This window comes from Eubalaena glacialis, chromosome 13 (assembly GCF_028564815.1).
Source record: "Eubalaena glacialis isolate mEubGla1 chromosome 13, mEubGla1.1.hap2.+ XY, whole genome shotgun sequence".
NCBI classification, from domain to species: Eukaryota; Metazoa; Chordata; class Mammalia; order Artiodactyla; family Balaenidae; genus Eubalaena; species Eubalaena glacialis.
In genome coordinates, this window is record NC_083728.1 from 70,203,594 (window position 1) to 70,228,422 (window position 24,829).

At 48.1% G+C, this 24,829-nt stretch overlaps 1 protein-coding gene across 1 annotated transcript in view; it reads left to right on the forward strand.

The window, feature by feature from the left end:
- XYLT1 (xylosyltransferase 1) overlaps positions 1-23,404 on the forward strand; it is a 348,573-nt gene extending 325,169 nt beyond the window's left edge. The window contains exons 12-14 of the mRNA XM_061209861.1: positions 4,885-5,080; positions 11,403-11,736; positions 17,485-23,404. Coding sequence (XP_061065844.1) covers positions 4,885-5,080; positions 11,403-11,736; positions 17,485-17,807 — 853 coding nt within the window. The 3' untranslated portion in view covers positions 17,808-23,404. The remainder of the gene's footprint in view (positions 1-4,884; positions 5,081-11,402; positions 11,737-17,484) is intronic.
- Positions 23,405-24,829: the final 1,425 nt, after the last annotated feature.

Here is a 24,829-nt window from a genome sequence, read left to right on the forward strand (position 1 = left end):
CCTCCCTGCCCCGCTCTTCCCTCTTCTCAAGAACAGAAGAAAGAGAGGAAAGGAACCATTTTGTTCCCTAAAACTCTGAAAACATGGGGCCCCATGCATGCATGCCAGCTGGATTTCCACAGGGCTGCAACAGTTTTTCCCTCAGCCTTCCCTCTCCTCTCCCTGCAGGTTCTGATTTAGTTTAAAGGGAGACCAGAATGGGTTAGGAACCCAGGACCTGCCATTTGAACTCCACTCTACTTACTAGCTGTTGACCTTGGACAAGTCATGAACCTCTCTGAGCCTCAGTTTTCTCATCTGTAAAATGGGAGTAATCATAAGCCTTACAGCGTATGGTGTTGTGAGGTTTAAAGGGGATAATCCTCCAAAACTACCTTATGAGTTATGTATTATTATTATTATTATCCCCATTTTAACAGTATTTTACATATGAAGTGCTTGGTACATGTTTATGCTGTTGTTGGTATCTTAGTTGCCAATATTCTTAAACTGCCAAAAGCAGCCAATAGGGAGCCGGCTGTGTGAGCTACATGCTCCATCACTGGTTACCTGAACTGTTCATCACTTCCTCTGTGCTGTTCTTTGCTGACCGTCCCCACTGTCCCCACTCATTCTACCTTTTCCCAGTCTTCCAGGGTCATCTCAGGTGCCACATCCTCTGTGAAACTTGCTAAGAGCTCCCCCGATAGCCCACCCCATGCCTCTCCTGAGCCCAAAGTAGCCTCCAACACTGCCACTGCGCTTAGCAGCAGTGTCTTGGATCAAGGTCGTTGGTGAATGTCTTTTCCCCCTGCTAGTCTGGGGTTAGAATCCCTGGCCGAGGAACCACATTATGTGTCCCCAGTAGATGGCACAGTGCCCGATGCTTGGGAGGCAAATGCCATTTAAGAGTAGTTTTAATCCCAGGCTTCATAGCATTTATAAGGTAAATAATCTTATAGGAAATTTCAAAAGATTCCTCCAATTGATTTATAGTTGTTGAAATTTTCGCCTGGTATTTGTTTTGGGATTAAGCAAGCCATCAAGTTGCCTCAGGCCTGGAATCCTTTGGCTTCTACCACCTTTTTGATTATAATGGAACCATTGTGCCTCGCTGTGGGCAAAGCCAATATATATTTATGAATATGAGCCTGCAAATAAATCAGGACAAAGGACCCTTGTCCCAAAAGGCAAAAAAGAGTAAATTTCTACCCCTGGGCTATCTGGGGAAACGGCAAGTGAAAACTTTATTTCAAGAGTCTCATTTTCTCTGGGCATTTCATGCAAATTGTGTCTTTCTAGTCTATAGTATAACCTTTCATAAAAATAATGTTTATTGATTTTTTTCCCATTAGGTAATAACATTTGTTCATTGCAGAAAATCTCAAAATGGCAGTTTGAAAGTTTTCTTGTGAGCCCCATCCAGAGATAAGGATGTCAGTATTTTATTACATGTCCTCAAATTCAGATGCCATCAGGGCCAGGCAGGAAGCATGTATCCTCAGCGCAGGGTGGGCTGACCTGTAAACCAGGGACCCCCGGTGCTGAACTGCAGCATATCCTTGCCCTCCAGCACATCCAGCACATTCCTTGTGGGAATGTACCCTTGGAGTTGCCAATCACATCTCCTGAATTTTCAAGACAAATCAGAAATCCACATTTTTGTGTGAGCCTTCTAAATTTTTTAATACCCACCTCATTTAAATAAGAAGTAAAAACACCTTTGGGCCAAGTGAATGCACCTGAGGCATCCTTTAGGTTCTATTGTATTGCATCTGGCATCTTGTTACAACTCTCTTCTTAGTCTTAATTACTTAATTACCATATAGAGTCTAGAGGAGGTACCAGTGGGCTTTGTGTTCAGTCCTGGGTTACAGGTTCCCTAGATGTACCTTAGAAGCAAAGGGTTCAAGAGAAAATCCTTCTAGAATGTTCACTCAAACAGTAAGTATAGATTGAGCACCTACCATGTGGCAGGCTGTGTTAGGCACTGGGTGCTCAGCCATGACCCAGACAGACCAGGCCCCAAGCTCAAGGCCCTCGCATTCCAGTGTGAAAGCAGGCAGTACCCCAGCTCACAGAAACAAGAACAAAAGATCTATAGAGAATGAAGAATGAAGATAAACTCAAGTAACAGCAGTGAGCTGGTGACTTAAGTTCAGTGGTCAAGGAAGTTCTCTCTGAGACGGTAACATTTAAGCAAAATAAGACAGAGACAACCATGCAATCATAAGAGGAAAAGAGCATCTCCAGCAGAGAGAATGTCCTATGCAAAGGCCCTGAGGTGAAAATGAGCTTAGCATGTTCAAGAATCCAAAATAAGGTCCACGTGGCTAGAAGGTGGTAGGTTGGGACAGAGGGAAACAATGAGGCTACAGAAAGAGGTAGGAGTTTTAGACCAGGTAAGGAGTCTGAGTTTTACCCTAGCATAAGCAAAACCCCTTGCAGTATTTAAGGAAGGGACGATGCATATTGCTACTATGAGAATCAGTTATAGCAGACAAAAGTAGGAGGGAGACGAGTAAGGACGCTTCTGCAAAGGTCCAGCAAGACATGATGTTGGCTTGGACCAAGATGCTGGCGGTGCATAGGACAGTAGAGGATGGATTCAGGTGGAGAAAACAGGATTTCTTGGAAGAAGATAAGGGAAAGCGAGCAACCCAAGATTAACTCCTAGATTTCTGGGGCACTTGACCATTGCTTGTTTGCCTGACCCCTTAGCAGAGCCCCATACAACTGACCACCGCCTTCTGGAAACACTTTCTTCTTTTAACTCCCATGACAACAATCTCTCCTGCTTTTCTTCCACCTTCACTAGTCAAACACTGACGACCTTACGGAACAAACACTGACGACTTATTATTTACCTATTGCAATAATGTCGTGTAACAAGCCCCAAATCAGTGCTTTGAAACGATAAGCATTTACAGAGCCTTCAAGTTTGCAGGTGAGCTGGGCAGTTTTCCTGGGCTCAGCTGGCATCTCTCCTGCATCTGCAGCCAGCTTGCAGCCAGTCTTGGCTGGGAGTGGTTGGCGGATCTAGGATGGCTTTGGCTGGGATACCTGGGGTGGCTCGGCTCTGCTCTGAGTGTGTCATCCCTCCGCAGGCTAGGCTAGGCGTGCTCTCATGGTGATCGCAGAAGAGCAAGAGAGGGAGTGGAAATGTGCAAGGCTACTTGGGGCCCTGGCTCAGAACTGGCATGATACCCCTTCCTCTTCTGGCCAAAGCAGATTTGAGATGGGGGAATAGACTCACCTCATCGGTGCAAGGAAACCTACAGAGTCACATGGGAAAGAGACAGGAGAGGTGACAAATTGCAGACATTAATGCAGGCAACCCCAGGACACTTTCACAATGCCATCTATGCTGTCCACAATCGTCACTAGCCACAAGGAGACATTTAAGTCTAAATTGACTAAAATTTAAAATGCAGTTCCTCGGTTACACCAGCCACATTTCAAGTGCTCAGTTGTCCGAAGTGGCTGAGGCTACTGAGCTGAACTGCACCGATGCAGAACATTCCATCACGGCAGCGAGTTCTACAGCACAGTCCAGAGGGAGGGTTTTCTGCTTCCAAAGTCCAGACCGAAGTGGACTTGCGTGGGCCGGGAATGCCCAGCAAGCAGTCTGAAGACAGTGCAGGTTTTTTTCTCAAAGCCCCGGCGGCATCTGATAACAAGGCAGTGATTTCAGGAGATGTGTAACACAGGAAGGCGGCTTCCCTAACTGTTATAATCAGACATAAAGACTTAAACTCCAGAGCAGGACCAGAGGAAAGGAAGGCTGAGAGGGACGGTGATTTGTGGATTGCTGTCATTAAGGAACCACAAGCACCCTCTAAGAACCATGCACCTTACACGCTGCAGAAGCCCGACAGCTTTTCATTTTACAAGTAGGAAGGCCAAAGAGCTGGGCTCGTCCAGGCTCCTCCCTCCTTCTCTCTTCACTCCCCCCTCCTCTGGGCATCTCTGCTTAGCTTCCCTGCCCCTTTCAGCCAGAAGCCTTTGTGGATCAAAGGCATGCATCTTAAAACGAGCTACCTACTTGTGTATGTATGAATTTGTCTCAGTTTGGCAATAATTTTTAAGGACCATACCCAGTGCCATTGGTAAGAAGGACAGTGAAGTGTAAATCAGTACAAGCTTTCTGATAAACTTGGGCAGCAGACATCAAGAGCCCCTTGGAGATTAGAGAGGAAGAAAGATGTTCCCCAAAACATTTTTGCTCAAGGATGGTTAATGCAGCATTGTTTAGAATGGCAAAAAATTAGAAACCAGTTGAACACCCAATGATGGGGAACTTTCTCTATAATAATACCATATTTGGTATTATATTTCCATATCATGGTATTACATACAATGGAATAATGTATACACACACACAAAAAAAAATCATGTTTTCAGAGACTATTCAAAGACATGATAATGCTCAGGAAATACTATGAAGCAAAAGCAGGATATAGCCAGTGTGTGTATTATGGTCCCAGCTATGTAGGATTTATGTAAATATGTGTGTAGAAAATAAGGCTGAAAGGAAGTATGTCACGATGACATTGTTTGCACACCATTGTCACTTCTCAGTACCTAGCACTGGGGGGGTCAATGAATGTCTGTGAATTGACATCATCTATGGAAAGAAGCATCAAAAGTAGTCATTTTTATTTTCTTGATTGTACTTTCATACAGTCAGCATGTTTTACATTTATGATCAGCAAAAAGTTATTGTTAACAGTTATTGAGATCATAGAAACACAGGGAGCAGCTTTCAGGAATACAGTGAGCTTTGTATAAAATGGGGATTATTTTAGGGACAGAATCAGCGTGATGGGTGGGGAACCCCACTGTGATCCAACACACGTCCAGCCCTGACCCATGAGCTTGCGTGAGCCTGTGCATGTTTTTCAGGTACTATCCAATGGGCCACCCAGCCTCTGTCCACCTCTACTTCCTTGCTGACCGTTTCCAGGGCTTTCTGATCAAGCATCATGCTACCAATCTGGCCGTGAGCAAACTCGAGACCCTGGAGACATGGGTGATGCCAAAGAAAGTCTTCAAGATCGCCAGCCCACCCAGCGACTTTGGGAGGCTTCAGTTTTCTGAGGTAAGGGGCCAGAACGACATCCCCTGTGGCAGTCTACTTGCTGGGCTCTGTTTCTGCTCTGACGCTTGTAATTGGAGATGGAGGAGAAGAGGACTTGAAGAGGCCCAAAGATAAGCTGGCCCTGTGCCTGGAGAAGGTTCAGGGTGGTCAATATCAGTGCACCAACCAACCTGGAGCTTTGGTATATTTTTATAGTAGAACTTCTATTCCTTTTCATTTTTCACCCTAACCAGTGATTCCTCCTAAACCTATGTTAGTAATAAACCAATAACAAGTCAGTTTCCTAATGAAGTTGTGGCATTAGTCCCATCTTACAGATTGGAGAACTGAGGCCTATAGAGAGTCAGTGATTTTCTGGATCATAGCTAGGAAGCAGAAGAGCTCAACATTGAATCCAGGTCTCTTAGGCCACAAATCCCATGCTTAATTGTGCTTTTGTTTCCCCAGTTCCTAACACAGGGTTTAACTCAAAGTAAGCACCAGATGAGTCATTGAATGGATGAGTGAATGGATGCATGCATGCGTAGAGGGATGGACAGAGGTGTCAGTGGATGGACAGATGGTCTGATGCATGGATCCATGGAATGCAGTTCCCACCTCCCCAGGACTGCATTGGCTTTTAGTTATTTTTCTGCCTGGGGAGATGGATTCATCTAACACCACCCTTGTAGCATCAGCCCTACCTCGAGACCTGACAGGCCCTACATAATCTGGCCTCTGTCTGCTTCTCCAGCCTCATCCAGGACCACTCTGCTTCCCGCCCACTCTTCTTGCATCTTTGTCAAACATGCCAAGTTTGTTCCTGCCTTGGGCTTGACACGTGGCGACCCTCCTTCCTAGAATACTGTCCCCCAGGTTTTCACCCCCCAGGTTTTCACCTTTTTTGTTGTTGTTCATTCTGATCTAAATCCAAATAGTGCACCTTCAGAGAAGCCTTCCGTGCCCACCCACTTATGCCACATTTCTACACCCAACACATCCCTATTTTATTTTTTTCGTAGCATTTACCATCTCAAATGATCTTGTTGATTTCTCTGATCACTTGGTGATTGTCTGCAAGAGAACAGAGACTGCAGCACTGGCTCACTGCTGTACCCTCAGCACATACAAGAGTACACAGCCTTCGTAGATGCTGAATAAGATTTCTGAATGAGTGAGTGTATGTGCTTGGGTAGTGATGCTGGTGGGAAGGGGAGACTTGATCAAGCTTGGTGAGGGTTGCCCACACAAAATTCCAGCACCTGATTTCTAACTTCCCCACGTCAGCAAGAAGCTAAAGAGGTGATTCATTCCCGGAGTTCAACATTCCCAATGCGTTTGGCTGCTGGGTTAGGGATGAAGAATCCTGTTTTAGAATATGGAGAATCTTGAAGGTCAGGAGTGGGGTGGGAGGAAGTGTCTGAGTTGCTTACATTTTCCTTGCTGGTCCTTTTCCAGTCCCTCTGGCCCCACCTGGCCGACCTGTGCCCGACTGGATGGGCACTGAACAGACATGGGTGGAAGTTTCTTGTTCAGCCACCATTTTCAGTTAAGTCTCCAAATGGAGTGACTGGATCCGAGCTGCCATGGGAGCCCACTCCATAAATTACTGGCGTCAGGGGGCAATTAGACGCTGTCCCAGTTGGATTCTGTGCTGGGGGCCCAAGAGGCCAATTGAAGACATTAATGTCCCATAGGGAGATGGATGCCTGGTGGCTGGGCTCTCCCTGTTTATCAGCCTGCCAGTGGGTAACTGGGCACTTCTGGCAGTGACGGATGTTGGGCACTCCGTGGCTAGTGATTTGTGAGGGTTTTCGCTACAGCTCTGGTGCCCTTGGTGTGGGAACCACCCAGATCTCTGGCAGAGTAACAGCATGTGATGCAGGGAGCCCTGAAACTTGTGTCTTGATTTTTTTTCCTTAGTTTTAAGGCAAACTGTAAAATTGGACAAGAAGGAGGGAATGAACTGCAGGGCCACTTTGTGGGCTATTGAGAACCTCCGTCGGGTTGGCACTGTCCCAGGGCTTTGCATAGGGCCTGGCTCATGGCAGGCGGCCAGTGTCATTGAATAGCTCTAATTTCTCCATCCCTGGGAGTCCCATGTTAGTGGCTTGGAGGAAAGATGCTCATTCCTTCAGCAGGCAGCCCCCAAGTGCCTACAATACATGAGGTGTGGGAGGGGCAGTAGTGTACCAGACAGACCAGACCCTTGTTGTTGTGGAATTGCAGTCTAGTGGGGCACTCGGCCAATGAGTGAGCAAATAAATGAACAAAAATGCTCCAGTTAAAGGCAAGTATTGTAAATACTTCATTCATGTGATTCCTGAGGACTTGAGAGGCTGGTAGGGACAGCTTTCTGTTACCAAACCAAACTTGGGTCTGCTCGCCCAAGCACAGTAAAGCCAAGCTACTGACACCTGGTTGTGGTGAAGGGAAGCACAGTGTTTATTCTAGGGCGCCAAGCAAGGAGTCCAGGCAGCTAATGCTCAAAAGACGCAAATTCCCTGATGGTTTTTCGGGAAAGGTTTTTAAAGACAGGATGAGGGAGGGTGGTTGTTGGGTGCATCATCAGCTTGTGGACATTCTTCTGATTGATTGGTGGTGAGGTAATCAGGAGTCAACATCATTAACCTTCTGGTTGCAACCCATCTGGGGTCTAGTGCTTGTGGGCAGCATACAGTTAACTTCTTCCACCTGGTGGGGATTTCAGTATCTGTAAAACAGCTCAAGGATATGGCTCAGGATATTATCTATAGCCCTTGAGGAGGAACTAAAAGGTCCTTGACTTTGTTTAATGACTAAACTATTATTATTTTGTCTCACTTGACTGTTTTCCTTTCTTTCTGAATTTTCTCACTTCTCTAATTAAATTTATTCTTTGGAACTCAAGGAAGGCTTAGGAGGCTAAAGTTTTAATTCCAGACAAGAGGCAGGTGGAGGACCTAGGGGGATCTGTCTGGAGAAGGCCCCATAGAGTCCTGCTGGCTTACATTTGATGGCACGATTCATTTGGGAAGGCTTTTCTAATGAGATAACTTTAGGGTTGAAACCTGTAAAAGAGTCAATGGTGGGAAGACCTAGAACATTCTTGGATCTTCCAAGAGAAGAGCATGCACAAAGGTCCTGAGGCTCCAGGAAGGAGCTTGGCATATTCAAGGAGCAGCAAGGCCAGTGTGGCCAGTGAGCAGGAGAAAGGTCTCAGGGGGGCCAGAGGACAGATCATGAGGGGTCTCGCAGGCCCTGGAAAGAAGTTTGAATTGCATTTTAGGTGCAGTGGGAAGGAAGCCTTGGTGAGTGTGAAGCTGGGGACCAGTATATTGAGCTTGAACTTCAACACGTACTTAAATTTGAGTAATTGACCACTTGGCAGTGAATGGCAGTGGACTTCCACAGTGAGGCCTGGTGAGAAGATCTTGAGGGCCACAGATGATGTGACAGCCATGGGGCTCCCTCTCGGGCAGCCCCACCTCCCCTCAGGCAGCAGCTGACTTCCTCCTCCTCTCCTAGATATAGGACAAATTCAAGTTTCCCACTGTCAGCTGCTCCACAACTCTTCCACTTGGGTTATCTTGGTTTTAGAACTCAGACTTAGGAGACTTGTTCACCCCCATTTCTCTGGGGGATCCAAAGATGATGTTCTGGACTGTCCCCCACTCCCCTAACGGGTCACACATCCCTTCCTTAACTAGGACCCCAAAGTGGTTTTGTGATCATTGATCCATTTGTCCATGTGCTCGGCCGCTAATCATTCATGACATATGTAGATAATGGATGGATTGATAGAGAGAGAGAGATACTGAGCACCCACTGCATGCTCAGCACTCTTTTAGGCACTAGTGATATAGTAGTGAACAAGCCAGGTGTAGTCCCTGCCCTCATGCAGTTGACAATTTGGTTTTTTTTATTTTATTTTATTGACGTATATTTGATTTACAATGTTGCGTTAATTTCTTCTGTACAGCAAAGTGACTCAGTTACACACACACACATATATGTATATATTCTTCTTCACATGACAGTTTTGAGCTATGGAGAGAGACATGTAAATTAGAAGTTGTGATACTGCGCAAAATAGATAGATAGATAGATAGATAGATAGATAGATAGATAGATAGATAGATAGATAGATAGGTTAAAAAGTTATACTGGGCAAATGCTTAGACAAGCACATCAGGGGTGCCTGTAAGCAAAGAAGGCTTCCAGGTAGAGGTGACACCTGGGCTGAGAGCTAGATGATGAACTGGCCAGGAGGAGGGCGGGGAAGAAAGGAAGACTGAGCCCGAGAGAGGGCCGGGCACGGACGGAAGATCAGGGGAGAGAGAGCCCTTCTGGCAGAGGCGCCGAGAGTGTTCCAGGGTGGCCTGGAGCAGGGGGGGAGTAGAGGGGAGGGAGAGGGATGGAGATGAAGTTGGAGTCGGATCGTAAAGGACCAGACGTCGCAGGATAGGACAGGAGGAGAGACTGGACTCACGAACAGTGGGAAGGAGCTGGAAAGGATTGTATGGATGGAGGTCGCAGGATAGGGTTTCTCTAGAACAATCTTTGACTTTGAGGCCTAGCTTGCATCCTGCCCACTCATTCATTTATTTCTTCAATAGACAGTGTTGTTTTCATTCCTCCTGTGTGTCAGCTGCTGTGCTAGGCCCCAGGGGTCCCCAGTAGGTGCCAGTACCTGGAGAGGGTGGCAGGGTGGCAGAACAGGCCAAGGTCTCCCAAGGCTGGGAGGGACGGCTGCCTCTGTCCCAGCGTGACTCCCTCTGCTGCCCCTTAGGGCAGCTCCTCAAGGCCAGTCTTGGCCTAAAGATGGAAACCTGAAGCAGGTTGTGGGCCTGTGAACATACATGTATTACACACGCCGGTAGGTGGTAGGCGCCCGGCACATATGTTTTGGATGGATGAATGAATGAATGAATGAATGAATGAGTGGGTGAGTGAGTGAGTGAATGGGAGGCAATATATAGAAGAGTGAATAAGAACCCAGACTCTGGGGTCAGACTTCCTGGGTCCCCCTCACTGATCAGAGCTAGTCATCCAACTGTTCTGAACCTCAGTTTCCTCATGTGTGAAGTGAGGATAATGTCAAGGGTCCCCCCTCGGTGGATTTGGGAATGTTAGCCAAATCGATGCACCCACCCACTTAGCAGTAGGTCTGGCACACCAGAAGCTCTCGGTAAATATTAGCCGTGGAGCCCTGTGTCCTGGGTATAGTAACTTGTGGCACGAACAACGAGAAAGTAAACCAGCTTATGTTTGCACTGCACGTGTGAAGTCTACTCAGGGTGTAGACATGTTTAGCCACACCTGCACCCCATCCTGCACACACACACATCAGAGACGCTGCTCACGGAAGGACCATGGCACCAGCGTCCTTGTAGTGTGCTCACCACCTGCTACCATGTACCCACACGCTGTGTCTTCAGAACATTATGTTAAACCTCCTGGGGGAGAGAAGAGCCCCTAATTTAATCTGACTTGAAATAGCATCAAAGCTCAGAATCAGGGATCTATGTGGTTAATTCATTTTTTGCCAAGTCATTCACGCATTCATTCGACAGGTGATTGATGGAGCATTGATTGTGTACCAAGCGCAGTGCTGGGCACCAGGAATCAGCAGGGGACCAGCCACAGGGATTTAGCAGTGAGAGGACATTTCACAAGGTCTTTCTGGTTACTGGGTGGAGAATAAATTGCAGGCAGCAAAAGGGGAAGGATGGAAGCCAAGAGCAGATTTCTGGGGGGTCAAAGCCATACACACACCCCGCTGGCTGGCAGGAAGGATGGATATTGTACAACCATCTCCCACCCCTAGAGTCCAGCTCAGAATGCTTTAGGGAAGCCAAAGCTGTCTCTTCCTTGGAAAGCTATCTGAACTCCTGCAAATGATAGGCGATAGTAAGGGGCCCTCATGTTTCCTAGCTTATAATAGGGCAGCTCCAAATCCTGAGCTCCACTCTTGTTCAGAATGATTGTACTAAAAAGAGGCACATTATCTGGAAAGCCAATGACCGAAGTGGAGATCAACTGCACCTGTTGAGTGGCAGGGTGTATGTTTCCGTGGAATGGCCTGCAAGCAGGTATTCATTCATTCCATGTACACACCACACAGTAGGCACAGGAGGCCCAAAGGTTTAGTGAAATGGACCACAGGCCTCGTAATCCTTCAGACTAGGTCCAAATCCCAGGTCTTCTGCTTACTGCCTGTCCAACATTAAGTTACTGAGCAAGTAACTTAATTGGAGCCTCAGTTTCCTCATCTGTTATATGGGTATATGAAGCCCAATAAGCAGTATCCTAGGCCTTCCTAAGAGGCCCCGTGATTTCAGAACTCGCTCTCCTGTTTCAGGTGGGCACTGACTGGGATGCCAAGGAGCGGCTCTTTCGCAACTTTGGGGGTCTCCTGGGGCCCATGGACGAGCCAGTAGGCATGCAGAAATGGGGGAAGGGCCCCAACGTGACTGTGACTGTCGTCTGGGTGGATCCCGTCAACATCATCGCAGCCACCTACGACATCCTGATTGAGTCCACTGCCGAATTCACCCACTACAAGCCCCCTTTGAACTTGCCCCTGAGGCCTGGGGTCTGGACAGTGAAAATTCTCCACCACTGGGTGCCAGTCGCAGAAACCAAATTCCTCGTCGCGCCTCTGAGCTTCTCAAACAGGCAGCCCATCAAACCGGGTGAGTACTTCCAATATTTCTGTGGGGTAAATATTCCATTGCCAGAGGCCTCCTGGGTCCTTCACCTGGGCAGGCAGCGTTGCTCAGACATGGGGCATGTGGGCCACCTTCGAGAGCAGTGCTTTCTGCTCTCAGGACTTTTTCCTGCTCATTTGTCATACAGAACCTTCTAATTTTCTGCCCATCTCTGCACACCGAGGTGATGTCATCTGTCTCTGTATTAGACACCTGTTTATTAGATGCTCTCTCACTGGACTTCTGGAAGGTCCTGATCATATTTAAGACAGGTGGGAAATAAACCCAAGCTGACATTGAGTTTCAGCAAATCTTGTTCAATGTTTTTAAAAAAATAACTAAAATAGGAATTTCTGTTCATCAAAAACATGATATAGTAGGTGAGGAGACATATCACATACTAAAGGAAAATATTTGCACACACAAAAAAAGTACTCATATTTGGAATATACAAAAAGTACTCAAATTCAGAAATCCCCTAAGTCAGAGCAAACTACAAGCCACAGGCCAAATCCAGCCCACTCCCTGTTTTTGTAAATAAAATTTTATTGAAATGCAGTCACACTCATTTACCTATTGACTGTGGTTGCTTTGGGGCCAAAACGCCAGCATTGAGTAGTTGCCTACAGAGCCAAAAGTATTTGCTATCTGGCCCTTTAGAGAAAGGGCCAATCCCTGATATAAAAGAAATAAAAAAGAGAGCGCATATACACACACATATAAAAAGATGCTCAGCCTCATGAATAATGAGAGAAATGCAAATTAAAAGCAAAAAGAGATTCCACTTCACGTCTGCCATGTTAGGACATGTTTGAAGATGAGACAACATCATTTGATGGTCAAGATGGAGAATAATACCTGTCCATGTAAGTGCTAGTGAGAGAGCCGTGTAATAAAATGAGTTCGCATTTGCTGGTGAAGTTGAACATATACACACATACCCTACTGCACAGAAATTCCACCCGAGGTAGAGGCCATAGAGACTTGTGCAGAAATACAGCAAGTTGTTCATAATAGCACCAAACCAGAACCAATCCAAACGTCCGACATCCAATGGACCAACAATGTGGTCTGTTCCGACAGTGGAGGTCTACGCAGCAGGGAAACACAGCGTAGGACCCTCCACGTGCTGATCTGGATGAGCCTCTAGAACATAATGTTAGGGTGGGGATATCATAATTACCATGCATGTATTTAAAGTTCAAAAACAGGCCAAGCCAACAATATAGTATTTCAGGATTCATGTATCAGTAGAAAGCTGTGAAGAAATGAAGGAAATTATTAACAGGAAATTCAGGATGGTGGTTCCCACTGGGCATGGGGTCAGGGAGAGGGGTGTCAGACTCCTAGCATGCCTGCCTTTTTTCTTTTTTTTCCAAAAGGGTTTCTTTTATTTTCCTATTCCCCACCCCCCTTTCTTTTATCACAGGTAACGTCTTCCTCCCTGCTCAATCCCATCCCCAGGAGTGGCCACTGCCAACAGTTTGGTGTACAGTCCTTCTAGAGGTTTCTCAGTGCTTTTAAAGCATTGACATAAACACAAAATAAATCACAAAGACATTGTCATTTTTTTAAGAATAGAATGATACACTTTGTAGTGAAACTTGCTTTTTTCACTTTCCGAGTCAATGTATGTAAAGCTGCCAGCTGCCTAGGATTCCTTTGGGTTAAGGACCCACGATCTATCTGTCCCCACCCCACCCCCGCCTGGGTAGACACATAGCTTCTTTTGTTGTTGTTGTTACAGATACCACTGCAAAGAAGATTCTTGAACCTAAGATAGTATGTGCCTATGAAGATACATCCATAACATAGATTCCTAGAAAAAGGATTTCCAGGTCTCTTGGTGTTTGAAATTGTTCGCCTCCATTTAACAGATCACAAACCCAGAAGCCAGAAACGCATTACAGCCTCTGTTGGCTAAAAAGAGCTCTGGGCTGGGTGTCATTTAGCCAGTGACACAAGGAGAGGGGGACATAGATATGGGGAGGGGCACCTGGAGTCCTAAGAAGGGAGTGTTGATGTGAATTCTGTCAATTTCTGCTAAGTTTCTGTGCTGAACAAGCAGAAAGATTTGGACCTCATGTTTTCAGGTACTGGAAGTCTGCTTCTCCTCTCCCCCATGAAACAGGCAAAAGACAGCTCCTACAGAACTCGCGGGGCCAGAGCCCACCCACCTAGGGTCCTCAAGTGTCCCACTGATGAGGCTCACATCCTTAGCATCTCTAAGGTTTCCCAAAGCCAGACGTGGAGGAGAGGGATGGAAGTGGCCGTCTCCTCTTTGCTTCCCATACAGCTATCGGACAGAAAACAAGCGACCCTGAATCCATCCCTACCTCAGTAAAATAGGCCGGGGCCATTCATGGGGTCCTGATTTTTCCGATCTTTTCTCCTGGGATTTCTGAGGACAGCAGGGCTCTCCCCACGCATGCCCAGGATGAGCCTAGGGTCATTTTACCCCACTGGGAGCAGTCCCCCTGTCGTCAGTAATTGTATCTGTTAATGATGTTCTGGTGACAGGGAACACGAAGGTGGGAGCAATGCAATTTGTAAAGTGATTCATCAAGAGTAGTTTGCTATTGATGCATCCCTGGTAATCTCAAGAAATCTGATGAGGTGGAATTGAGGGAAATTTAATTACAGAGGCGAGCATTGTGGGCTGATGCTATAATAGCATTTCCCACATTAACCTCATTTTTCATAAGGGTTTTCTGCACCAACCACAATATTTGGTTCCCAGCGTTCAAATGTTTGTTAACTCCTCTTTTCACTTTGAATGTCCTGCCTTTTCTCAGTTTGGGTGTCTCCCCAGTCCCCAGCTTCTCACCTCTGCAGTCTCTGCAGAGATGAAGGCGTTGAGAGGCTCTAGTAGGGAAGTCAGGACCTGCTCCAAAGAGAACAGGCTCTGTCCTCCTGAAAAAACAGAGGAAAAGAAAACAGGGGTTTTTTCCTGAAAACCCTTTGGTGGGCATCAGGGAGAGGTGGGCCAGACTTCTTACGGAACTCGAGAAAGAGAAGCTCTGCTAAGTATAGCAAGACAGGACATGTGCTCCAGGCATGCTTCTCGGCTTTCTCCCACCGGTTCCCCTCCAGGCCGCAGAGTCCAGCCCCCCAGCTTCCTGGGGCATTGGGAACTGAAGGAATGACTTTCTCGTACATGCAAGTCAAAGCGTATTTTTAATTCAACTAGCTTTCTCATTGCTCTTTTTTTTTATATATATAAATTTATCTTATTTATTTATTTTTGGCTGCATTGGGTCTTCGTTGCTGCGCGTGGGCTTTCTCTTTGTTGTGGTCAGCAGGCTTCTCATTGCGGTGGCTTCTCTTGTTGCGGAGCACGGGCTCCAGGCTCGCGGGCTTCAGTAGTTGTGGCTCACGGGCTCCAGAGCGCAGGCTCAGTAGTTGTGGTGCTCGGGCTTTAGTTGCTCCGTGGCATGTGGGATCTTCCCAGACCAGGGCTCGAACCCGTGTGCCCTGCATTGGCAGGTGGATTCTTAACCACTGTGCCACCAGGGAAGCCCTCCCATTGTTTTTTGAAGGGCAGGTATATATACACGGTCTTTCTTCCTCACTCAGGACCACACATACTAGAAAGTAACATGCTGATTATCCAGGCTCTCCTGGTTGTCTCTGAGGGTGACAGCCACCATCAAGCAAAGAGGAAGCATTGTCATCTGAATGCTACATTGTCTTATAAGGAGGTTTCTGCTAATCCTAGTGATCTTGGCTATAGCAAAACCTGATTTGGTAAAACACAACCTACCAGAATCATTAGCCAGTCTTTTCAAAAAATATATTCTTGTGTTTGGCAATGAAATAAGCCATGAGTGGGAACTTCCTCAAAATAGAAACATCTAGCTTTTTTCCTTCAGCCCAAATGTCTAGACTTTCTGCTTCCCCATCTTTAAGCCCTGGGATACAGTCACTGTCTCTCTTGTTCATACATTACTTTACTGTTTACAAAGCACGTGAACTTCTACCTGAGCCTCGTGCCAGCCCTGTGAGTCTAATTGCTGGAAGGGTGAGTATCCCCATTTTGCAGATGGGGAAACCAAGTCTGCAGAAGACTAGCTCCCAGATGGAAAAATAAAATAAAAAGCAAAAGCATTGTTTTAGCTTCCTGCTGATGTATGAGCCTCTTGGTAGAGTATCATAATGACAAGAACAGGCTTTGGAGTCAGCCAGCCCTGGATTTAACTCCAGATCTGTCTCTAAACTATAGCTGCTTCTGTTTCCTCATCTGTAAAATAGGGATGATAAAATCAGCCCTATAGTTGTGTGTGTGTGTGTGTGTGTGTGTGTGTATTTTGTACTAATAATGCCAATAATAATAATCCTAGCTAAACTTTCCCGAGTACTTAGAATATGCCAGGCACCATTTTAAGCACCTCACATGAGTCAGCACATTTAATCATCACAAACAAAGCTACGAGGAAGGGACTAGTTCTCCACCCATTTTATTGATGAGGAAGAAGTCACACACCTGGTATGTGGGACGTGGGGATTCAAACCCAGACAACCTGACTGCTGTCCCCGAGCTCTGGCATGAGACCCTGGTGCTCAGCAAGGCAGAGCCGTTTTGGGAGCCAGCTGGACCTCCCACCCCACCCCACTCTGGTCCCAGCTTCGTGCTTTTCAGGACTCCTTGCTGTGGGCCATTCATGCCCCACATCTTGGACCGAAGCAGAGATCCATGTCTTATACAGAGTTCATGGTGGGCATTCAGCAGCCAAGAGCGGGGCTGCTCACCAGGCTTTGAGGTCCACAGACCCGGGTTCAAACCCTGGCTCCGACTCTCATCACCTGTATGATTTGGGGAAAGATGCTTAATGAGGCTTTGCATCCTCTGTTCCCAATGCCTGGAATTCTCTTCTCCAGGATCTGCATGTGGCTTCTTCCTTCCCATGAATCAGCACTCAGCTCAGATGTCATCTCCTCAGAGAGGTCTCCCCTGCCATCCCAACTAAAATAAACACCCTTGTCACTCTCTAACCCAGGAATCAGCAAGCTTTTATTGTAAAGGGCTAGATAGTAAATTTTTCAGCTTTGTGGGCCATATACAATCTCTGTCTCAGCTACTCAGCTGTGCTGTGGTAACAGCCATAAACAATATGTATCCAAATGGACATAGCTGTGTTCCAATAAAACTTTATTTACAACACCAGGTGGTGGGCCAGATTAGGCCCAAGGGCCGTAGTTTATCAAGCCCCTGCTCTGACTCAACACACCCCATTTATTCCCTTCATGACACTTACCATTTTCTGGAATGACCTTATTTATTTACTTGTTTCTTTCTTTATTGTCATCATTCTTCCTCCACTGGATTGCGGTCTCCTTCATTGTCTGGTTTGCTCCACCACAGAATAGAGTCTGGCACTTAATAAATCTGTATCAAATAAATAAATGAATGAATGCCTTGCAGATGTAGATGTTTCGTAAATATGTGTTGAATGAATTATTGTCTGGACTATAGAAAGGGCTCCATAAATACATGCTGAATGAATAAATGAATGGACCATGCCCTGCACAAAGTGGGCTCATACCTGTTGAAGGAATGTCCTCGTAGGCTCAGTTTCTTTGTCTGTACAATGGGAGTGCTAAAAGAACTTCCTCGTGAGATTGTCCCGTGAACTGAATGGTGCTACACGGTGCCCAGCATGGTGCCAAGCACACAGTAGTAGGTGACCGGTCCATGGCTCTTCTAATGATGTCATTGTTCCCTTTGGCTTTCAGAGGAGGCATTGAGGCTGCACAACGGGCCCCCCCGCAGCGCCTACATGGAGCAGAGCTTCCAGAGCCTGAACCCCGTTCTCAGCCTGCCCATCAGCCCCGCCCAGGTGGAGGAGGCTCGGAGGAACGCCGCGTCCACCGGCGCCGCCCTGGAGCGCTGGCTGGACTCGCTGGTGGGTGGGATGTGGACCGCCATGGACATCTGTGCCACAGGCCCCACCGTCTGCCGAGTCATGCAGACCTGCAGCCAGACGGCCTGGAGCTCCTTCAGCCCTGACCCCAAGTCAGAGCTGGGCGCCGTCAAACCCGACGGCCGGCTCAGGTAGCACTGGGCACGTGGGGGCCCCAGCGGATCTCAAAGGGGAAGCAGCCAGAGGGCCAGTGGGAGCCAGACCCTGGCCTCCCACCCCCGGGGCGTGCCTTTTGGGAGCGGGGCTCTCCTGGCCATGGCATGACAGAGAGGGAAGGTTTGGAGGCCAAAGCAGGTTCTGCCAGCCACCTGCACCCAGCAGGCTGGCTCCCGGGGGTGGGGATGGCTCAGTCCCAGCACCGTGGTGGTCTTACCTCTTCTGGTTGATCCTCGAGTGCTACAGGTTCCTTGTCTTTCCCCTCAATGACCTGACACCCCCCCCCACCCCGCCCAGACAAATGATTCCAAAACTTTTATTTTGAGCAGCAGAGCTTTGTTTACTAAGTCGCAGGCGGAGGGAGGTTCAGGGTGCAGATGAAATCCAGGCTGCTCTGGTTGACGCTGCGAGTGTGAGATTCTTTCTCAAAGCTCAGCCCACCGGGCAGTCCCTTGCCAAGGGCGTCTCCTAAGGTACCTCTTCAGAACCCAAGGGCTCTGCAAAACCTAGTTTGAAAAGCACTGCCCAGAGGGTGGGTTTGATCTCCAGCTCCGCCCTTCAGCTCCTCTTCCTGCTCCTCTGGGCGGGGAAACCCTTGTGCCAGCCCTGAAGTGACAGGACGTTAAAGTCACGCTCATGGGCCCGTCCGCAGGGAGGTAGCGGGCTTGGCAGGGCCTCCCACCAGCCCTTCTCAGGTTCAGCCATCCTCCTTAGTAACTAGATGAGCCGGAGAGCCTTCTGATGTGCCACGGCCAAGGTCCACCCAAAGTGTGACTGCCAGACATCCTGGGCTCCAGGCCACCCTCCCTCAAGGCAGAAATTGGGCGATGCTCATGAGCGTGAGGGTCAAGCCCCCATCCGTTCATGGGCGAGGAGACCAAGACCATGACCCCTCTGGGCCTTGACAGTGGGAACTTTGGGGACCATGGCCATGAAACTCATAGAGATCCTTGGGAGCAAAACTCCTGAGCTGGTCAGCACAGCAATACCTGTCACCTGCCTGAGCCCTTTGTTCTGAGGTCAGGCGTTTGGAACATTTGTGAATCGCACACTCGGTGCTGCTGGGAGCGACCAAACCGCATGGAACAGACTTTTCACGGCCAGGAAGAAGCATTTCAGATTTGGTTTTTAAATTCATGCCCTTTCTTATCCAAGGTGCCAACAGGCCCATCTGACACACAGTGTAAAAGTGGGAAGCTTGAGTATCTGGTTGTTTGAAACCTAAAGAACAGTGTTATTCAAATTGCTTGAGTCACTAGAAACCCAAAGGGTTTCCTTGCCATGTGTACATCGGAGGGCTGCCCTGCTCATCCGGAGACCCCTCCCCAGGGACCCCTTCCTCCGCTGATCCCACCCTCCCCCCAAGGACAGGGTTCTCTTGGAAAAGTCCTTCCCACAGAGAGCTGGTCCTTGTCGGATTTCCCTCCAGTGTGGGTTTGAAGGTACCGCCGTTTGCTCCCAGTGACCCGTCAGCTGTCGCCCCCTACTCACACCCCCAGCCCAGCAAGGCAGAATGTCCTATGGGCCATGGAGGATCTAGAGAAGGGACACTTTAGATATTTATTATTTATATGTTTTAGTCAATGACTAATTAGTAGGTGCTGTTTTTGCAGCTTGTCAATTACGTTATCTTACTAACTGAAGCTGCCTTTATTCACAAAAGGCCCCCTCCCCCAGCCCTTCCACTCCCTCCCCCTCTCATCCCCCAGCCCCTCACATCTGTCTCTTTCTGTCTCTCTGCTGCTTTATCTATCTATCTGTCATCTCTGTCTCTGTCTGCCCTACGTTCTCCGTGTCCTCAGTGGGAAGCAGGGGACTTGGACACCGTGAGGAGAACGCCTCAACCAGCATCATCCACTGGCCGGAAGTGGGGTGCCCTTGGGAACACTGGCGCCTCGCTTTTCCTCATGCAGGGTGTTAGCGTGACTCAGCCCTCCAGCTCTGGGGGTGTTGGAATTCCTGAGCCATCCCCGCCACCCGCCCCCGGCACAGGGACGCGACAGGCCAGCGACTTGCGGAGGGAGGCTGTGCCGGCTGCAGGGCCTGGGGCGTCTCCGCTTCCTCCATCGCTGCCCTCCCGCGGCCAGTCTAACCGTGGGCCTGCATGCGAGGAAAAGCAGGCGCCTTCCACGCCCTGGAGGAAAAGAGATCTATTTTAGGAAGATGGTAGGGGGTCAGACCCGGCCAGGAGAGCCCAGGAGCTGGCCCAGTGTTTCCAGGGACCTCGACGTGGCTTTCTCAGAAAGCCCACATGAGCTCCACGTGGTTTCACAAGCTCTGTGGGAGCCGAGAGGCCCGCGTCACATCCACTTTCTGCCCCCGGCCTCTGCCTCTGGCCAGGGCCTCCCTGAGCCTGTGGAAGCTGCCTGGGGAGCCGCCCTTTCACCCTCCTTGCCACTAGGGCCCTGTGTGTCATTTGTGATGGTTTCGGGGGCTCTGCCCTGGCACATCCCTGCGCACACATGAGCCTGCAGACTCCTCGACGGGGCCCCTCCTGCACCCTGATATTGCTGACTCCTGTTCCATCTGGGAACAAGTGGAGAAACGGCAGAGCTGACTTACTCTGGGGACGGTCCCCACCCCTCCCTGGCCCAGGCCTCATTCCCTACTCACCGCCAGGAGACTGGGAAGCTGAGCAGCCTCATGGGATGTTCCTCAGCATCCTCTGTTTTTGAACCAGAGAATCACTTTGAAGATGTTACATTTGGCTTTAAGGAAAAAAGGGAGAATTTCAAACAAAGCCCAGGATGATTTGAGCAAAGGTGACATTTTCCCAGGGGAAATAGTTTAACTCATTTTTGTAATCTACCTGAGGATGATTTATTAGTTAGAGGCCATTGGTCAGGCAACCTTGAGCTGTGGCTGCCTGAGGGTTTCAAAACCTGAGAACGTGGTCTCTGGAAATCCTATTAAAGAAACAGAGTGACTGTGGGCTGAGTCACTGACCACGTCCTCGGACTTCAGGAGGGCTTAGAGGTGGGACGTGGGTTTGGGGGAGAAGGACGCATTGAATAGGCTGCGACACTGTCCAATTTCCCATTCACCCCTGTGACGTTCAGGTGGAAACCACGCTCAGGAGGCAGGCGGCCTTCCTGAGTCCCGCTTCCCTGGCCATGTGCAAGGCAGCCTGTCTCCAAGGAGGGCATGAGCAGTTCCTGGGACCCCCCTGTTCTCAGAAGTGCACATGCACCTCCCTTCGGAAAAAGGCCGTTCTGATCTCATCAGGAGTCATTCCGACTTCATTTGCCATTGTTAGTTTAACTTTCAAAATGCCAGTGGAGTTGAGAAGGAATGAGCACGCCCCCCCAAAAGGGCAGATTACAGCTGCTCTGGGCACATGCTGGGACTGGGGGGGACCATGCTTCCTTCTGGTTCTCCAGTTTGCAGGTGCAAGGAGGACGCTGGCTGGAGCCTTGATCTCTTTGCCAAGAGGATGCAGAGGAAAGGAGGGCGGTAGATGCCGGGTGTGGGGCCTGAGCAAAGATCCCTTTCATAGCCAAGTTCACTGGGGACTCAGGACACGCTCCTGCAGCAGCACCCAAGGGGGCTATGCCAGAAACAGTTGTGGGCAAATACCCGCCAGATCGAAGCCACGCCCTCTGGCAGGGGTTACAAGTGGCTATAGGGTCCAGAACACTAGCGTAGATGAGTGACGCAGTTGGTGTAAGACATTAGGGAGTGGTGGGTACTGTAGTCTGCAGCGTGCACATGACACAGACAAAAAACTACAGCTGCATCTCAGCTCCAGCCTGAGTTGCATGTGAGAATACGGGCACAGTGCAGCAGAATCATCTAATTTGGTAAGGGAAGCCAGAAATCCATATTTTTATAGGAAATATGATTTTGAAATGGCATTTTTTTCTTACCAGAGTGTAGGCAAAGAGAAACCTCTTTCAGTCTGTGCACTTCCGGCAACCTCTGCTCTCGGGAGAGGTGGTTTAAAAGGAAGCTAGGCATTGTCCTGGTGGGGGAGGAAAACGCCACCATTAGGAAGGGGCAAAAAAATAACAGCTTATGTCGAGCTCCGAAGGGAATGGGGACCTCTTACGAGTCATTCCCACCCCAAAGAAACGGTCCCTCAGAGGAGAAGTGTCTCATAACTGGCGTGTTCAGCTCTCCTGGTCTCAAGACAGTTTGTACTGAAGGGAAGATGGCACAGAATTTGCAGACCCCAAGAGCTGCCCCTTAGACGTACAGAGGTCCACACTGGCCTGGTCCCCGCCTTCCAGAATTCCATCCTACCAGGCGGAGAGGTCCAGGATGTGGTTCAGGAGGAGGGGTTGGCGTGTCAAACAGCCCGGCTCCCTCCAGATCCCAGGTTTTAGCAGCCATCTTGCCAGATGTCCGGAAACATCTTCGGAAGCCGTGCTCACGGGAGGTCCTCTGTGCTTCTGCCTCACTTACCTTACTATGCCCATGGGTCAACCACAGGCGCTACCTCATGTGTCTGCTGAGAAGTTTACCGGGGGGGGGGGTGAATAAAGGTGTCCAAAATCTGCTGGAGCTAAATGTATAATCTATGCAAATTCTGTCTTTCTCTTTCTTTCTCTCTCGCTCTCTCAGAAGTAGTATTTTTTTTACCTGGCAAACAAGATACTGTACAGACCCCTCTTAAGTCTGAGGAGGGCTTTCACGTGCCACCTGTGTCTGCCCCTCACGTTGTCATTGGTTCTGTCCTTGCCAAGCCCCAGGCAGGGAGAAAGTAGCCCTCTCTCCCCCTCCCCTTGGCTGGGAATACTCCAACCGCCTCTGCCTACACAGCCCGCAGGAAAGCAGGTTCTGCACCTTGCCACCTCCGTTCTCAACTCCATCCTCTCCATTCCTCATTTGCCTCCCTTATCTTCCCCCACCCCCAAAAAAGCCGTAGGTTTCTCCTTTTTGAAATGAGGCCTTAAAATTATTTTGGGAAAGCTAACCACCCTCTCTCCCCCTCCCATTTCCACCAACATCCGAGAAGAAAGAGCACCTTGAAGCTTTCAGGGCGACCTCCTAAGCCAGGGGCTGCCAGTCTGTAGCTTGCGGATGTGATAGAAATGGCTTCTATGTGTCGTCTTGAAGAAAAAGATTCTTATGTTTTTCCTATGGGTAAAATGAAGGCTTGGGTGCTCATCTAAACCTCAGCCAACTCCCGAAGCACTCTCCTAGAGCATATTGCCACTGTGATGGGCTGGCTTAATTACCGGCAGAATGCCGACATGGGCTTTCCAACCCTCCCCCGCCCCCAAAGACTTGGTGACTTTAGGTACTTCATTCAAGGGTAAATCGGGAGAGTTTCTCAATTTATCTCTTCATCCTTCCTGCCTGGAAAGTGATAGCATTAAATAGTCCCAGCGGATGGGTCATGTTCTCAAAGGGATCACACTCTCCCTACTTTCAGAATCCCCCCATTTCCCTGCCATCGCTACAGGGCTGACGGAGGCCAAAGACAACCCCAGGGTTTTCATAGGAAATTCACTGGAATTGAGCGCAATCGTCTTTGTCGTCCTTTGTCTTTTTTTTTTTTATATATATATATTATTATGTTGTCAAAGGCGTTTGGGTATTGTTTTTAGAGGCCTCACAATAAGTTATTACCGTCCCCCTCATTGTTTTTCAAAGACATGTGGTGATATAGTTTTTAAAAAATAACTATTTTGTTATAGATCATAATACGCATAAAACTGTACAGAAATATTTTGTAATGTATTGATTTTAAAAAAAAGAGAGACTCTGTAAATAAAGTTTTAAAAAAAAGAGAGAGAATTCAAAAGGCACACACTGAAAGATGTAGATATTTTGCTATTTATTTAAAGGAGTATTTTAAGAGATACTGAACTATCTGAAATTGACCAGTAATCAAAGTTCCAATCATCCGAATGCTTTTCCTCGCAGTAGAATGTGATTCTCAGAAACAATTGCACTACCCGCCCATTTTTGCACCTTTTCTGTCTTTTCATTTAGCAGAAAAACAACAACGAAATTGTGCCTTAGCTGTATTTTTTTGTCTAGAGGAGTTTGTTTCTGTCTGACAAAGCAAAATTTTTTGCAGAAAACAGTGGATGTATTCAATACTGTATCATACCAAAAACACTGCAGGTGTATATAGATGCTTTCTGTCATACTGTGTTTTCAGATGCAGAATTTTAAAATTAAAAAAAAATACTGTCTTTATGGAACAGTGTGTGTACGACTTTTCAGTGATAAACTGCATCTTCATGCAATCCTGTATTCGCCCCCCTCCTCTGCACTGTCCTCATGCTGAGACCATCTCTCCTGGGAAAACCTGATGTGTGCACACACTCCCTAATCAAGCCTGCTGTCATCTCCCGACCAGATTATTGCAACACCCTCCTGTAAATGATGCCCCTGGTTAAGGTAGAAGTGTTTGGTTTTAAATCCCTTTGTTAAGTAGAGGATAGTGAGGAGGACTGCCATCTAAAGTGGCAAGAGTTTTCTATACCCAGCTGGCCGGTTGTGTAGCAACCTGTTTCCCTTTCTTCTTCACTACACAGCTAGACTGCATTTCCCAGACTTCCTTGCGCTCAGGTGTGGTCATGTGACCAACTCCTGGCCAATGGCATGTGGGTGGAATGGATATAAGACACTTCTTAGACTTGGCCCATAAAACTTCCCAGAGAGCTCGCTCTCTCTCTTTCTCTCTCTCTCTCTCTCTCTCTTTCCCCATTTACCAGCTCAAGTGTTTTAAATCATCTTGATTTGGGGCATTCATAAATTTGTCTATTCTACTGCTCTTCTTGAAAGCTTCACACAGCCCCCAACTTAAAAGAGGGCAGAGACACAATATGGGAGGAGCTGGGCCCCAGATGGTGACATGGAAGACCACCCCTATTTGACTATGATGTGAAAAGAAGCATGCATTATGTTATGCCACCAAGAATTTATCTATTACAGCAGCTAGCCTTACCTTAACTAATTCATCCAGATATGGAAACTCAGTCCTCTGGGAAAGTCCAAGTTTCAGCCCCTTCATCCCATAGGTAAAGATACAGAGACTCAGATGG